Raw genomic sequence first — 17,963 nt, forward strand, 5'->3', positions numbered from 1 at the left:
GGAGGGAGAGAGGGGAGGGAGGGAGAGAGGGGAGGGAGGGAGAGAGGGGAGGGGAGGGAGGGAGAGAGGGAGAGGGGAGGGGAGGGAGGGAGAGAGGGGAGGGAGGAGGGGCAGGGGAGGGAGGGAGAGAGGGCAGGGGAGGGAGGGAGAGAGGGCAGGGGAGGGAGGGAGGGAGGGCAGGGGAGGGAGGGAGAGAGGGCAGGGGAGGGAGGGAGAGAGGGCAGGGGAGGGAGGGAGAGAGGGCAGGGGAGGGAGGGAGAGAGGGCAGGGGAGGGAGGGATAGGACAGGGAGAGGACATGACAGGGAGAGGGGGGACACACAGGGGCAGGGAGACCAAACGCCCCAAAATTGCCCCTCGCGCCCCAAAATTGCCCTCGCAACGCGGGGCTCCCCAGCTAGTATATATATAAATCGGTCGATACTTCTGTCTGTCATTCTGTCTGTCATCGCGTGTGCGTCTGGCGGGCTATGCGCTCGAAAGTTACAGGGCGTACCTACGCGCGCGTTACCTCCAAAGAAAGCTTACGCTTCCGAGACGGTTTTAAGCGTATTTACATTTCGGCCGGGCTAAAATCGCGCCCGCGGTATCCCAAAAACCTTCAACATTCTGCTCATTAGCATCTCATTATCCGCTCATTAGCGACAGAGTGACCTTGAGGTCGACCAATCGTACGGCGGCTTGCTGCCGCGTGCGGCCGGGCCAATCGGTGCGTGTGTGGGCGGGTCCTTATCGTTCTGAACCGAGGTGAGTCGCCGCCATCTTGCTTCCATTCTTTTTCCTGCTTTCTGCGTCTTTCTTTTCAAATATACATTTCCACCAAAATAAAATTGAATTTATTAAATTGTTTTTAAATAAATCACTCATTTGTAAACCTAACCTGAACATTCTTTTTCCTACCTTTCCCCGTTTTTTTCTTAGGCCTCAAAGCCTGCGCCTTTCTTGCCCAGCCAGGCCCGAGCTTGGTGATTGCGCTTCTGCTAAGCTCCTCACCCGCCCCCCCCGCCGTGTCACGTTACCCAGGGCAACGGCGTCAGCCACGAGGGTCAGGGTGCGCGCGCAGCAGGAGCAGGTGAAACGCGGCGTCTCTGTTCCGCGCTCGGCGGGGGGGGGGGGGGGGGGGGGGGGGCGGGGCTCGGCCGCCGGCCGTCTCTCAGAGCCGCAATCGGGCTCGGCCGGGGGGGGGGGGGGGGGGGGGGGGGGGGGCGGGGCTCGGCTGCCGGCCGTCTCTCAGAGCCGCAATCGGGCTCGGCCGGGGGGGGGGGGGGGGGGGGGGGGGCGGGGCTCGGAGAGCGGGGCTCTCGGCCGGGGGGGGCGCCCCCCCCTTCCCCTTCCCTTCCCCCCATCCCTTCCCCCCCGCCCCTTCCCACCTCCCTTCCCCGCCCTCCCTCCCCCCCGCCCGTCCTTCCCCCCCTTCCCCCCGCCCACCCGCCCTCCCTTCCCCCCCTCCCTTCCCTCACCCCCCCCTTCTCTCCCCCCGCCCTCCCCCCTCCCTTCCCCCCTTCCTCTCCCCCCCGCCCTCTCTTCCCCCCACCCGCCCCCTCTTCCCCCCCAGTTGCGCTCTCTCTCTCTCTTCCAACAACAACATGCCCTCGAAAAAGCCTCGGCACCGCCGGGCACTTCAGCTAGTCTATATATATAAATTGGTCGATCTGTCTGTCTGTCATTCTGTCTATCTGTCATTCTGTCTGTCATCGCGTGTGCGTCTGGCGGGCTATGCGCTCGAAAGTTACAGGCGTACCTACGGCGACTCGGCGTTACCTCCAAAGAAAGCTTACGCTTCCGAGACGGTTTTAAGCGTATTTACGTTTCGGCCGGGCTAAAATCGCACCCGCGGTATCCGAAAAACCTTAACATTCCGCTCATTAGCATCTCATTATCCGCTCATTAGCGACAGAGTGACCTCGAGCTCGACCAATCGTACGCCGGGTTGCTGGCGTGTGCCGCTGGGCCAATCGGTGCGTGTGTGGCCGGGCCTTATCGTTCTGAACCGAGGTGAGTCGCCGCCATCTTGATTCCAAACTTTTCCTTTCTTTTTCCCGCTTTCTGCGTCTTTAAAAAAAAACGTTGCTTTTAAAACACATATTGTTTTTAAAAGAAATGATTTAGAAACTAATTAACTTATCTAATCTCATTAATTTTCCTACCTTTCCCCGTTTTTCCAGGTAGGCCTCGAAGCCTCGGCTTCTCCTCCGCACCCACGCCCGAGCTAGGCACCTCCCGGCCCCACTCGAAGGCTGCAGGGGCGGGCCTCAGCCCAGCGCCGCTACCTTACTAAAGGGTGCGCGCGCAGCAGGAGCTGAGACGCGGCGTCTCTCTCTGGCTCGGCTGGGGGGCGGGGCTTGCTGAGCGTCAACGGTTACACTGGCAACCGGGCCCGCCGGCCGTCTCGCACAGCCGCAATCGGCGGTCTTCACCTCGGGGGGGGCCCCCTCCCCCCCTCGCCCCTCCACCCCCCCTCCCCCCGCTCCCTTCCCCCCTCTCTTCCCCCCCCTCCCTTCCCCCCCTCCCTTCCTTCCCCCTCCCTTCCCCCCCCGCCCTCCCTTCCCCCCCGCCCTCCCTTCCCCCCCCCGCTCTCTTCCCCCCACCCGCTCTCTCTCTTCCCCCCCAGTCGCTCTCTCCCTTCCCCCCAGTCGCTCTCTCTCTTCCCCCCAGTCGCTCTCTCTCTTCCCCCCAGTCGCTCTCTCTCTTCCCCCCAGTCTCGCTCTCTCTCTTCCCCCCAGTCGCGCTCTCTCTCTACCCCCCAGTCGCTCTCTCTCTTCCCCCCCCCCACCCCAGTCGCTCTCTCTCTCTCTCTTCCAACAACAACATGCCCTCGAAAAAGCCTCGGCACCGCCGGGCACTCCAGCTAGTTAAATATATTCAAGAAAGAGTTGGATATATTTCTTGAGGCTAAAGGGATCAAGGGATAGGGGGAAAAGGCAGGGACAGGGTACTGAATTTGGATGATCAGCCATGATCACATTGAATGGCGGAGCAGGCTCGAAGGGCCAAATGGCCGACTCCTGCTCCTATTTCTTATGTTCTTGCCAGTTTTCATTCTTACAACTGCCATATTTTCCCCAGTCTCTTGGTTTGACCATCAGAGGTGAGGAGATGGTGGGACCTGCAGTGGATCAATATGCAATGCTGCAGCTCACATGCAACCTCAGAAAAGTCACCCAGTCCGGATGGGATGCATCCTCGGTTACTGAGGGAAGGGTGGAAATTGCAGAGGCCCTAGCCACAATCTTCCAATCCTCCTTGGATATGGGGATGGCGCCAGGGGACTGGAGTATTCCAAATGTTACACCCGTTTAAAAAAGGTGAGAGGGATAAACCCGGCAACTACAGGCCAGTCAGCCTAACGTCAGTGGTGTGGAAACTTTTAAAGACAATAATCCGGGACAAAATTAACTGTCATTTGGAAAAGTATGGGCTGATAAATGAAAGTCAGCATGGATTTGCTGAAGGAAAATTATGTTTGACTAACTTTATCGAGTTCTTTGATGAAGTAACGGAGAGGGTTGATGAGGGTAGTGCTGTTGATGTTGTGTATATGGACTTTCAAAAGGTGTTTGACAAAGTGCCACATAATAGACTTGTTAGCAAAATAAAAGCCCATGGGATTAAAGGGGCAGTGGCAGGGTGGATACAACATTGTCTAAGGGACAGAAAGCAGAGAGTAGTGGTGAACAGTTGTTTTTCAGACTGGAGGGAAGTTTACAGTGGTGTTCCCCAGGGGTCAGTATTAGGACCACTGCTCTTTTTGATATATATTAATGACCTGGACTTCGGTATACAGGCATAATTTCAAAGTATGCAGATGATACAAAACTCGGAAATGTAGTAAACAATGAGAAGGATAGTAACTCCTGACTTCAGGAGGACACAGACAGACTGGTGATACATTTTGGTAGAAAGAATGAGGAGAGGCAATATAAACTGAATCGTACAATTTTAAAGGCGGTGTAGAAATGGAGAGGCCTGGAAGTGTATGTACACAAATCCTTAAAGGTGACACGGCAAGTTGAGAAGGATGTTAAAAAAGCAGATTCAATAGTAACATTCAAAAGATAACTGGAAAAATACTTGAGGAAGGGAAAAAATTTGCAGGGTTATAAGAAAGAGCAGGGGAGTGGAATTAATTGGGTCATTCTACCAAAGAGCCGGCACAGGAACAATGGGCCGAATGGCCTCCTTCTCTGCTATATCATTCTATGAGACTGTGGGGGAGAGGAAGATGAGACTATGGGGGAGGGTCCTTGGCCCAACTATATTCAGCTGCTTTAACAATGACCTTCCCTCTATCATAAGGTCAGAAGAGGGGATGTTCGCTGACGATTACAGTGTCCGACAACGCCTCAATTTTAAAATCCTCATCTACAAATCCCTCCATGGCCTCGCCCCTCACTATTTCTGTATTCTCCTCCAGCCCTACAAGCCTTCGAAATTTCTGCGCTCCTCCAATTCTGGCCTCTTGCGCATTTCCGATTTTAATCGCTCCACCACTGGCGGCCATGCTTTCAACTACCTTGACCCCAAGCTCTGGAATTCCCTTCCTAAACCTCTCCGCCTCTCTACCTCTCTCTCTCTTCCTTTAAGATGCTCCTTAAAACCTACCTCTTTGACCAAACTTCTGGTCATCTATCCTGATATCTCCTTCTGTGGCTCAGTGTCAAAAATGTTTTTATTGATATCGCTCTTGTTAAGCGCCTTAGGACGTTGTGATATGTAAAATACACTATATAAATGCAAGAAGTTGTTGTTGTTGTCGTCGAGCTCCATTCACAACTCCTCAGATAATGAAGCAGTCCGTGCCCACATGCAGCAAGACCTGGATGACATGCAGGCTCGGGCTGATAAGTGGCAGGTAACATTCGCGCCGTACAAGTGCCAGTCAATGACTATCTCCAACAAGAGAGAGTCCAACCACCTCCCCTTAACACTCAACGGGATTACCATCGCCAAATCCCCCACTATCACCATCCTGGACCAACCAAATAATTACTGTGGCTACAAGAGCATGTCAGAGGCTGGGTACTCTGCGGTGAGTGACTCCCCTATTGACTCCCCAAAGCCTTCCTACCATCCACAAGACACAAGTCTGGAGTGTGATGGAATACTCTCCACTTGCCTGAATGAGTGCAGCGCCAACAACACAAGAAGCTCGACACCATCCCGGACAAAGCAGCCCGTTTGATTGGCACCCCATCCACCACCTTAAACATTCACTCCTTCCACCACCGGCGTACCGTGGCTGCAGTGTGTACCATCTACAAGATGCACTGCAGCAACTCACCAAGGCTTCTTCGACAGCACCTCTCAAACCCGCGACCTCTCCCACCTAGAAGGACAAGGGCAGCAGGCGCATGGGAACACCACCACCTCCAAGTTCCCCATCAAGTCACACATCATCCTGACTTGGAAGTATATCGCTGATCCTTCATCGTCGCTGGGTCAAAATCCTGCAACTCCCTCCCTAACAGCACTGTGGGAGTACCTTCACCACACGGACTGCAGTGGTTCAAGAAGGCGGCTCACCACCACCTTCTCAAAGGCAACTAGGGATGGGCAATAAATGCTGGCCTTGCCAGTGACGCCCACATCCCAGGAATGAATCAAAAAAAGTTAGGGAGGAGGCACACTCGTCGTGTAAACACTCACCATGTAAACACTGACAATACAGATACACTCTGGTGCTGTCCTCGGCCCAACTTAAAGCCGTTTGCACTATGACCTTTTACCTTTGACTCTTGACCGGGTGATAGTAGACCTTCGCCAGTCCGTTTCCCGTCCCCACCATGATCTGGTTCAGCTTTGGGTGCCATAGGCACCGAATAACACTCTGAAAAATGAACATAACATGAACTGAGCGTGGGAGTGCCTGCACTGTCCACAGGGAAATCCTCCAGCTGTAAGAGGCAGAGCGGAGAGTGTTTCGGGGGGTGAGAGAGAGAGAGATAGGGACACAGGCAGAAAGAGTGAGAGGCATGTCAACTTACATTCAGAAAGCACCTTCCACGCTCAGAAACATCTGAAGGTGTTTCATAGAGCTGGAAGCAGAAATAAACCCACCCCGAGCCCGAGATCTTAGGAGGGGTGACCAAAGGCTTGATCAGAGCCGAGTTTTAAGGAGGGTCTTAAAGGAGGAGAGGGAGTTGGCGAGGGGGAGAGGAGTCGGGAGGGAATTCCAGAGACTGGGGCATAAGTGGCTGAAGGCACAGCCATCAATGGTGGAGGCAAGGGAGTGGGAAATGCACAAGAGGCCAGAGTGAGGGGAGTGCAGAGTTTGCTGCAGTAGTTACAGAGATAGGGAGGGGCGAGGCCATGGAGAGATGTGAAGACGATGGAAGCCAATGGAGGACAGAGTGGATAGTGATGGGAGAGCGGGACTTAGTGCGAGTTAGGATATGGGCAGCAGAGTTTCGGATGAGCTGCAGTTTACAGAAGGTGCAAGGTGAGAGGCCAGCCAGGGGTGCGCTGGAATAGCCGAGTTTAGAGGTCACAAAGACATGTATGAAGGTTTCAGCAGCAGATGGGCTGGGGCTGGGGGCCGGGGGCTCAGGCAGGGTGGAGACGGGCAATGTTACGGAGGTGGAAGTAAGCTTCCAGTTTCTCCATCCCATCTGTTCTGATGGCCCCAAACACTCCTTCCAGTTGAAACAATTTTTCTGTACTTCTTTCAATTTAGTATGCTGCATTCGCTGCTCACGATGCATCTCCTCTACACTGGGGAGACAAACGCAGATTGAGTAACCACTTTGCTGAACACCTCTCTTCAGTCCGCAAGCGTGACCCCGAGCTTGCCATTTTAATTCTCCACTCCCACTCCCTGTCCTCGGCCTCCTACACTGTTCCGATGAAACTCAATAGAAGCTCGAGGAACAGCCCCTCATCTTCCGATTAGGCACTTTACAGCCTTCTGGACTCAATATCGAGTTCAACAATTTCAGAACATAGCCTCTGCTCCCATTTTTTTGGATAGTAGCTGTTGGTGATTCTGCTGTTGTCATTTACAGCAAAGGACAAAGAGGTCAGCTCAGAGTGGGAGTCAGAGGACGGGTCGGGGCCGATCGGGGGTGGGGTGGGGGAATGGATCGGAGAGTGGGACGGATTGGGGAGTGGGGACGGATTGGGGAAGGAGGGGGTTGGGGACGGGACGGACAGATCGACATGGGTTGGGAGGTGGGCGGGGGTCGGGACAGTTCGGGGGGGGTTCAGAGTATGAGGACAGTATATTGAGGGGAAAAGCAGTGCCTTGGGCTCCATTTGGTGTGTGTGAAATGTGATTGGTTGAGAACGAATGGATTGACTCACTGCGTCAGTGACCTCGATCTCGTACAGCTTGTGGAAAGTCTCTCGGTCAAAGAACAGCAGCTTCCCGTTCCCCTGTCCTCTCTTCACTGACGTCCCTGTTACCAGCAGCTTATCGTCAGGGCTGAAGCAGCAATCTGTCCTATGAGAGAGAACGATGAGAGAATGATTAAGAAGTTTGCAGATGATACAAAAATCGGCTGTGTGGTTGATAACGAAGAAGAAAGCTGCAAACTGCAGGAAGATATCAATGGACTGGTCAGGTGGGCAGAATAGTGGCAAAACTGTAAAAGCTTCTATAGACTAGATGCAGGAAGGATGTTCCCGATGGTCAGGGAGTCCAGAACCAGGGGTCACAGTCTAAGGATAAGGGGTAAGCCATTTAGAACTGAGATGAGGAGGAATTTCTTCATCCAGAGTGTGGTGAGCCTGTGGAATTCTCTACCGTCAATTTCCCCAACACCATTTCCCCACAAATACTGATTTCTTTCAGTTCTTCCCTCTCATTAGACCGTATGTTCCCCGACATCTCTGAGGGGTTATTTGTGTCCTCCTTTGTGAAGACAGAACCAAAGTATGTATTTAATTGGTCTGCCATTTCTTTGTTCCCCATTATAAATTCCCCTGATTCTGACTGCAAGGGACCTACGCTTGACTTCACCAATCTTTTTCTCTTCACATATCTATAAAAGCTTTTACAGTCAGTTTTTATGTTCCCTGCAAGCTTACTCTCATAATCTATTTCCCCCCTCTTAATTAATCCCTTTGTCCTCCTTTGTTGAATCCTAAACAGCTCCCAATCCTCAGGTTTACTGCTTTTTCTGGCCAATTTATATGTCCTCTCCTTGGATCTTATGCTATCCCTAATTTCCCTGGTTAGCCACGGTTGAGTCACCTTGTTTGTTTTATTTTTATGCCAAACAGGGATGAACAAATTCTGTAGTTCATTCATGCGATCTTTGAATATTTGCCATTGCCTATCCACCGTCAACCCTTTGAGTGACATTCCCCAATCAATCCTACCCAACTCGCGCCTCATACCATCGTAGTTTCCTTTATTTAAATTCAGGACCCGAGTCTCTGAGTCAACTACTTCACTCTCCATTTTAATGAAGAATTCTATCATATTATGATCGCTCCGACCCAAGGGGCCTCGCACAACAAGATTGCTAATTAATCTTTTCTCATTACATAATACCCAGTCTAAGATGGCCTGATCTCTAGTTGGTTCCTCGACATATTGGTCCAGGAAACCATCCCGTATACACTCCAGGAATTCCTCCTCCACAGTATTGTTACTAATTTGCTTAGCCCAATCTATATATAGATTAAAGTCACCCATGATAACTGCTGTGCCCTTATTGCACGCTTCTCTAATTTCCCTTTTAATGCCATCCCCAACCTCCGCATTACTGTTTGGAGGTCTATATACCACTCCCACTAACGTTTTCTGCCCCTTGGTATTTCTCAGTTCTACCCATACAGATTCCACATCATCAGAGTTAATATCCTTCCTTACAATTGTGTTAATCCCCTCTTTAACCAGCAATGCTACCCACCTCCTTTTCCTTTTTTCCTATCTTTCCTGAATATTGAATACCCCTGGATGTTGAGTTCCCAGCCGTGGCCACCCTGGAGCCATGTTTCCGTGATCCCAATCATATCATATTCGTTTACCTCTATTTGCGCAGCTAATTCATCCATCTTATTACGAATGCTCCTCGCATTAAGACACAAAGCCTTCAGGCTTATTTTTTTAACGCTCTTAGACCTTTTAGAATTATTATTTACTGTGGTCATGTTTGATTTAAACCCTTGATTTCTCTGACTGCCACCTTTGTTTTTCTCCTTCTTGACTTTTACTTCTATCCTTGTTTCCCTTTCCTCTGTCTCCCTGCTCAGGTTCCCAACCCCCTGCCATTTCAGTTTAAACCCTCCCCCAGAGCACTAGCAAACACTCCCCCTAGGACATCGGTCCCGGTCCTGCCCAGGTGCAAACCGTCCGGTATGTACTGGTCCCACCTCCCCCGGAACCGGTTCCAATGTCCCAGGAATTTGAATCCCTCCCCCTTGCACCATTCCTCTAGCCACGTATTCATCTGAAATATCCTTCTATTTCTACTCTGACTAGCACGTGGCACTGGTAGCAAGCCTGAGATTACTACCTTTGAGGTCCTATTTTTTAATTTACCTCCTAACTCGCTATATTCAGTTTTTAGGACCTCATCCCGTTTTTTACCTATATCGTTGGTACCTATATGCACCACGACAGCTGGCTGTTCACCCCCCCCTTCCAAAATGTTCTGCAGCCACTCTGAGACATCCTTGACCCTTGCACCAGGGAGGCAACACACCATCCTGGAGTCTCGTTTGCGGCCGCAGAAACGCCTATCTATTCCCCTTACAACAGAATCCCCGATTACTATAGCTCTACCCCTCTTTTCCTCCCGTCCTGTGCAGCAGAAACACCCCTGGTGCCAGGAAGTTGGCTGCTGCTGCCTTCCTCTGATAAGCCATCCCCCTCAACAATATCCAAAGTGGTATATCTGTTTGCGAGGGGGATGTCCACAGGGGACTTCTGCACTACCTGCCTGCGCCTACTACTCTGCCTGGTGGTCACCCATTCTCTTCCTGCCTGTGCAGCCTTTACCTGCGGTGTGACCAACTGATTAAACGTGATATAGAAACATAGAAGATAGGAGCAGGAGTAGGCCATTCGGCCCCTCGAGCCTGCACCGCCATTCAATGCGATCATGGCTGATCATCTAAATTCAGTACCCGGTCCCTGCTTTCTCCCCATACCCCTTAATCCCTTTAGCCTGAAGAAATATATCCAACTCCTATATCCACGACCTCCTCAGCGCCGCAATGCGGTCTGCCAGTAGCTGCAGCTGGATACTTCCTGCACACATGGTCGCCTGGTCACATGACAAGAAGGATGTGATTGCACGAGAGAGGGTGCAGAGGAGATTTACGAGGATGTTGCCTGGGCTGGGGAATTTTAGCTATGAGGAAAGATTGGATAGGCTGGGGTTGTTTTCTTTGGAACAGAGGAGGCTGAGGGGAGACTTAATTGAGGTGTATAAAATTATGAGGGGCCTAGATAGAGTGGATAGGAGGGACCTATTTCCTATAGCAGAGAGGTCAATAACCAGGGGGCACAGATTTAAAGTAATTGGTCGGAGGTTTAGAGGGGATTTGAGGAGGGTGGTGGGGGTCTGGAACTCAGTACCTGAAAGGGTGGCAGAGGCAGAGACCCTCATCACATTTGAAAAGTACTTGGATATGCAGTTGAAGTGCCGTAACCTACAGGGCTACGGACAAAGGCCTGGAAAGTGGGATTAGGGTGGACAGCTCTTTGTCAGCCAGCACGGACAAGATGGGCCGAATGGCCTCCTTCTGTGCCATAAATTTCCATGATTCTATGAACACAGGTGTCAAGAAAGCTCGTGTACCACCCACTGCACCATTCAAACACAGAACAGGGCTGGTGTAATACACAGCGCACGATCCAAACACAGACCAGGGCTCGTGTATCACACAGCGCACAATCCAAACACAGAACAGGGCTGGTGTATCACACAGCGCACGATCCAAACACAGACCAGGGCTCATGTAATACACAGCGCACGATCCAAACACAGAACAGGGCTGGTGTATCCCACAGTGCACGATCCAAACACAGAACAGGGCTCATGTAATACACAGCGCACGATCCAAACACAGAACAGGGCTGGTGTATCACACACCGCACGATCCAAACACAGACCAGGGCTCGTGTATCACACAGCGCACGATCCAAACACAGACCAGGGCTCATGTATCACACAGCGCACGATCCAAACACAGAACAGGGCTGGTGTATCACACAGCGCACGATCCAAACACAGAACAGGGCTCGTGTATCACACAGCGCACGATTCAAACACAGAACAGGGCTCATGTAATACACAGCGCACGATCCAAACACAGAACAGGGCTGGTGTATCACACACCGCACGATCCAAACACAGACCAGGGCTCGTGTATCACACACCGCATGATCCAAACATAGACCAGGGCTCGTGTATCACACAGCGCACGATCCAAACACAGAACAGGGCGCATGTAATACACAGCGCACGATCCAAACACAGACCAGGGCTCGTGTATCACACAGCGCACGATCCAAACACAGAACAGGGCTCGTGTATCACACACCGCATGATCCAAACACAGACCAGGGCTCGTGTATCACACACCGCATGATCCAAACACAGACCAGGGCTCGTGTATCACACACCGCACAATCCAAACACAGATTGGGGCTCGCGTATCACACAGCTCACGATCCAAACAGACCAGGGCTCGCGTATCACACACCGCACGATCCAAACAGACCAGGGCTCGCGTATCACACACCGCACGATACAAATACAGAACAGGGCTCGTGTAATACACAGCGCACGATCCAAACAGACCAGGGCTCGTGTATCACACACCGCACGATACAAATACAGAACAGGGCTCGTGTAATACACACCGCACGATCCAAACAGACCAGGGCTCGTGTATCACACACCGCACGATACAAATACAGAACAGGGCTCGTGTATCACACACCGCACGATCCAAACAGACCAGGGCTCGTGTAATACACAGCGCACGATCCAAACAGACCAGGGCTCGTGTATCACACACCGCACGATACAAATACAGAACAGGGCTCGTGTATCACACACCGCACGATCCAAACAGACCAGGGCTCGTGTATCACACACCGCACGATTCAAACAGACCAGGGCTCGTGTATCACACACCGCACGATCCAAACAGACCAGGGCTCGTGTATCACACACCGCACGATCCAAACAGACCAGGGCTCGTGTATCACACACCGCACGATCCAAACAGACCAGGGCTCGTGTATCACACACCTCACGATCCAAACAGACCAGGGCTCGTGTATCACACACCGCACGATCCAAACAGACAAGGGCTCGTGTATCACACACCGCACGATCCAAACAGACCAGGGCTCGTGTAATACACAGCGCACGATCCAAACAGACCAGGGCTCGTGTATCACACACCTCACGATCCAAACAGACCAGGGCTCGTGTATCACACACCGCACGATCCAAACAGACCAGGGCTCGTGTATCACACACCGCACGATCCAAACAGACCAGGGCTCGCGTATCACACACCGCACGATCCAAACAGACCAGGGCTCGTGTATCACACACCTCACGATCCAAACAGACCAGGGCTCGTGTATCACACACCGCACGATACAAACAGACCAGGGCTCGCGTATCACACACCGCACGATCCAAACAGACCAGGGCTCGTGTATCACACACCGCACGATCCAAACAGACCAGGGCTCGCGTATCACACACCGCACGATACAAATACAGAACAGGGCTCGTGTATCACACACCGCACGATCCAAACAGACCAGGGCTCATGTATCACACACCGCACGATCCAAACAGACCAGGGCTCGCGTATCACACACCGCACGATCCAAACAGACCAGGGCTCGTGTATCACACACCTCACGATCCAAACAGACCAGGGCTCGTGTATCACACACCGCACGATACAAACAGACCAGGGCTCGTGTATCACACACCGCACGATCCAAACAGACCAGGGCTCGTGTATCACACACCGCACGATCCAAACAGACCAGGGCTCGTGTATCACACACCGCACGATCCAAACAGACCAGGGCTCGCGTATCACACACCGCACGATACAAATACAGAACAGGGCTCGTGTATCACACACCGCACGATCCAAACAGACCAGGGCTCGTGTATCACACACCGCACGATACAAACAGACCAGGGCTCGTGTATCACACACCTCACGATCCAAACAGACCAGGGCTTGTGTATCACACACCGCACGATACAAACAGACCAGGGCTCGCGTATCACACACCGCACGATCCAAACAGACCAGGGCTCGTGTATCACACACCGCACGATCCAAACAGACCAGGGCTCGCGTATCACACACCGCACGATACAAATACAGAACAGGGCTCGTGTATCACACACCGCACGATCCAAACAGACCAGGGCTCGTGTATCACACACCGCACGATCCAAACAGACCAGGGCTCGCGTATCACACACCGCACGATCCAAACAGACCAGGGCTCGTGTATCACACACCTCACGATCCAAACAGACCAGGGCTCGTGTATCACACACCGCACGATCCAAACAGACCAGGGCTCGTGTATCACACACCGCACGATCCAAACAGACCAGGGCTCGTGTATCACACACCGCACGATCCAAACAGACCAGGGCTCGTGTATCACACACCGCACGATCCAAACAGACCAGGGCTCGCGTATCACACACCGCACGATACAAATACAGAACAGGGCTCGTGTATCACACACCGCACGATCCAAACAGACCAGGGCTCGTGTATCACACACCGCACGATACAAACAGACCAGGGCTCGTGTATCACACACCGCACGATCCAAACAGACCAGGGCTCGCGTATCACACACCGCACGATACAAATACAGAACAGGGCTCGTGTATCACACACCGCACGATCCAAACAGACCAGGGCTCGTGTATCACACACCGCACGATACAAACAGACCAGGGCTCGTGTATCACACACCGCACGATCCAAACAGACCAGGGCTCGCGTATCACACACCGCACGATACAAACAGACCAGGGCTCGTGTATCACACACCTCACGATCCAAACAGACCAGGGCTCGTGTATCACACACCGCACGATACAAACAGACCAAGGCTCGCGTATCACACACCGCACGATCCAAACAGACCAGGGCTCGTGTATCACACACCGCACGATCCAAACAGACCAGGGCTCGCGTATCACACACCGCACGATCCAAACAGACCAGGGCTCGTGTATCACACACCTCACGATCCAAACAGACCAGGGCTCGTGTATCACACACCGCACGATACAAATACAGAACAGGGCTCGTGTATCACACACCTCACGATCCAAACAGACCAGGGCTCGTGTATCACACACCGCACGATCCAAACAGACCAGGGCTCGTGTATCACACAGCGCACGATCCAAACAGACCAGGGCTCGTGTATCACACAGCGCACGATCCAAACAGACCAGGGCTCGTGTATCACACACCGCACGATCCAAACAGACCAGGGCTCGTGTATCACACACCGCACGATCCAAACAGACCAGGGCTGGTGTATCACACACCGCACGATCCAAACAGACCAGGGCTCGTGTATCACACACCGCACGATCCAAACAGACCAGGGCTCGTGTATCACACACCGCACGATCCAAACAGACCAGGGCTCGTGTATCACACACCGCACGATCCAAACAGACCAGGGCTGGTGTATCACACACCTCACGATCCAAACAGACCAGGGCTGGTGTATCACACACCGCACGATCCAAACAGACCAGGGCTCGTGTATCACACACCTCACGATCCAAACAGACCAGGGCTGGTGTATCACACACCGCACGATCCAAACAACTTGTATTTATACAGCACTTTTAACGTAGTAAAACATCCCAAGGCGCTGCACAGTATTATAACGCAAAAAAAAAATTAGACACCGAGCCACAGAAAAAGATATCAGGGCAGATGACCAAAAGCTTGTTCAAAGAGGTAGGTTTCAAGGGCCATCTTAAAGGAGGAAAGAGAGGTACAGAGACGGAGAGGTTTAGGCAGGGAATTCCTGAGCTTAGGGCCCAGGCAGCTGAAGGCACGGCCACCAATGATTGAGCGATTATAATCAGGGATGCTCAAGAGGGCAGAATTAGAGGAGCGCAGGTCTCTCAGGGGGTTGTGGGGTTGGAGGAGATTACAAAGATAGGAAGGGGCGAGGCCATGGAAGGATTTGAAAACAAGGATGAGAATTTTGAAATTGAGGCGTTGGTTAACTGGGAATCAATGGAGGTCAGCAAGCTCATGGGGTGATGGGTGAACGGGGCTTGGTGCGAGTTAGGACATGGCAGCCGAGTTTTGGATGACCACAAGGTTTACGTAGGGTAGAATGTGGGAGGCCAGCCAGGAGTGCGTTGGGATAGTCAAGTTTAGAGGTAACAAAGGCATGGATGAGGGTTTCAGCAGTGGATGAGCTGAGGCAAGGGCGGAGACGGGCGATGTTACAGCGGTGGAAGTAGGCGGTCTTAGTTATACCTCGGATGTGTGGTCGGAAGCTCATTTTAGGGTCAAATATGACACCAAAGTTGCGAACAGTGTGGTTCAGCCCCAGACAGATGTTAGGGAGAGGGATGGAGTCAGTGGCTAGGGAACGAAGTTTGTGGCAGGGACCGAAAACAATGGCTTTGGTCTTCCCAATATTTAATTGGGAGACAATTTCTGCTCATCCAGAACTGAATGTCGGACAAGCACTCTGACAATTTAGAGACCGTGGAGGGGTCAGAGAAGTGGTGGTGAGGTAGAGCTGGGTGTCGTGAGCGTACATGTGGGAACTGACGCTGTGTTTTTGGATGATGTCGTCATGGGGCAGCATGTAGATGAGAAATAGGAGGGGGCTAAGAATAGATCCTTGGAGGACCCCAGAGGTAACTATGCGGGAGTGGGAAAAGAAGCTGTTGCAGGTGATTCTCTGGCTACCGTTAGATAGATAAGAATGGAACCAGGCGAGTGCAGTCCCACCCAGCTGGACGACGGTGGAGAGGCGTTGGAGAAGGATGGAGTGGTCAACCATGTCAAAGGCTGCAGACAAGTCAAGAAGGACGAGGAGGGAGAGTTTACCTTTGTCACAGTCACAAAGGATGACATTTGTGACTTTAAATGAGAGCCATGGAGTTGCGGGAAAGATGGGCACGGATTTGGGAGGCGACAAGTTCAAGGACTTTGGAGAGGAAAGGGAGGTTGGAGATGGGGTGGTAGATTATCAAAATCCACAACAAGGCCTTGGGCAACGTGGACCACTTTCCATACCTCGGGAGCCTACTGTCAACAAGGACAGATGTCGATGACGAAGTCCAACACCGCCTTCAGTGTGCCAGTGCAGCCTTCGGTCGCCTGAGGAAGAGAGTGTTTGAAGGCCAGGACCTCAAACCCGGCACCAAGCTCATGGTCTACAGAGCAGCAGTGATACCCGCCCAGCTGTATGCCTCAGAGACATGGACCATGTACAGCAGGCACCTCAAAGCACTGGAGAGCTACCACCAACGCTGCCTCCGCAAGATCCTGCAAATCCATTGGCAGGATAGGCGCACCAACGTCAGTGTTCTCGCTCAGGCCAACATCCCCAGCATCGAAGCTTTGACCACGCTCGATCAGCTCCGATGGACGGGTCACATTGTCCGCATGCCCGATACGAGACTCCCAAAACAAGCTCTCTACTCGGAGCTCCGACACGGCAAGAGAGCCCCAGGTGGGCAGAGGAAACGCTTCAAGGACACCCTCAAAGCCTCCTTGAAAAAGTGTAACATCCCCACCGACACCTGGGAATCCCTGGCCCAAGACCGCACAAAGTGGAGGAGAAGCATTCGGGAAGGCGTCAAACACCTTGAGTTTCTTCGCTGGGAGCAAGCGGAAGCCAAGCACAGGCAGCACAAGGAGCGCACGTCAACCCAAGCACCCCACCCACCCACCCCTTCAACCACCGTCTGCCCCACCTGTGACCGAGACTGGAGGTCCCGCATTGGACTCATCAGTCACCTGAGAACTCATTTTTAATGTGGAAGCAAGTCATCCTCGGTTCCGAGGGACTGCCTAAGAAGACGACTGAGGGAGGCATTACTCCCAGTAACAGGGCAGTGAGGGAGGCATTACTCCCAGTAACAGGGCACTGAGGGAGTTCATACTCCCAGTAACAGGGCACTGAGGGAGGCATTACTCCCAGTAACAGGGCATTGAGGGAGGCATTACTCCCAGTAACAGGGCACTGAGGGAGTTCGTACTCCCAGTAACAGGGCACTGAGGGAGGCATTACTCCCAGTAACAGGGCATTGAGGGAGGCATTACTCCCAGTAACAGGGCACTGAGGGAGGCATTACTCCCAGTAACAGGGCACTGAGGGAGTTCGTACTCACAGTAACAGGGCACTGAGGGAGTTCGTACTCACAGTAACAGGGCATTGAGGGAGGCATTACTCACAGTAACAGGGCACTGAGGGAGGCATTACTCACAGTAACAGGGCACTGAGGGAGTTCGTACTCACAGTAACAGGGCACTGAGGGAGTTCGTACTCACAGTAACAGGGCATTGAGGGAGGCATTACTCACAGTAACAGGGCACTGAGGGAGGCATTACTCACAGTAACAGGGCACTGAGGGAGGCATTACTCACAGTAACAGGGCACTGAGGGAGTTCGTACTCACAGTAACAGGGCACTGAGGGAGTTCGTACTCACAGTAACAGGGCATTGAGGGAGGCATTACTCACAGTAACAGGGCACTGAGGGAGGCATTACTCACAGTAACAGGGCACTGAGGGAGTTCGTACTCACAGTAACAGGGCACTGAGGGAGTTCGTACTCACAGTAACAGGGCACTGAGGGAGGCATTACTCACAGTAACAGGGCAGTGAGGGAGGCATTACTCCCAGTAACAGGGCACTGAGGGAGTTCGTACTCACAGTAACAGGGCACTGAGGGAGGCATTACTCCCAGTAACAGGGCATTGAGGGAGGCATTACTTCCTG

The 17,963-nt window shown here is 52.6% G+C and overlaps 1 protein-coding gene across 4 annotated transcripts in view; it reads right to left on the minus strand.

The window, feature by feature from the left end:
- Nucleotides 1-5,700: 5,700 nt before the first annotated feature.
- Nucleotides 5,701-17,963, minus strand: part of wdr70 (WD repeat domain 70) — a 114,854-nt gene continuing 102,591 nt past the window's right edge. Inside the window, exons 7-8 of one of the 4 annotated variants that reach the window (XM_085962282.1) lie at nt 7,299-7,437; nt 5,701-5,826 (exon numbers count right to left, since the gene is read on the minus strand). In XM_085962282.1, coding sequence (XP_085818408.1) covers nt 5,722-5,826; nt 7,299-7,437 — 244 coding nt within the window. In that variant the 3' untranslated portion in view covers nt 5,701-5,721. Of the gene's footprint in view, nt 5,827-7,298; nt 7,438-17,963 lie in introns of those variants that run through there. The other 3 variants (XM_085962489.1, XM_085962360.1, XR_015072899.1) reach the window with 3 other exon arrangements.

The sequence above is a fragment of the Somniosus microcephalus genome, chromosome 1, assembly GCF_052327205.1.
Source record: "Somniosus microcephalus isolate GS21.2 chromosome 1, FLI_Smic_1.0, whole genome shotgun sequence".
In the NCBI taxonomy this organism is placed as follows: Eukaryota; Metazoa; Chordata; class Chondrichthyes; order Squaliformes; family Somniosidae; genus Somniosus; species Somniosus microcephalus.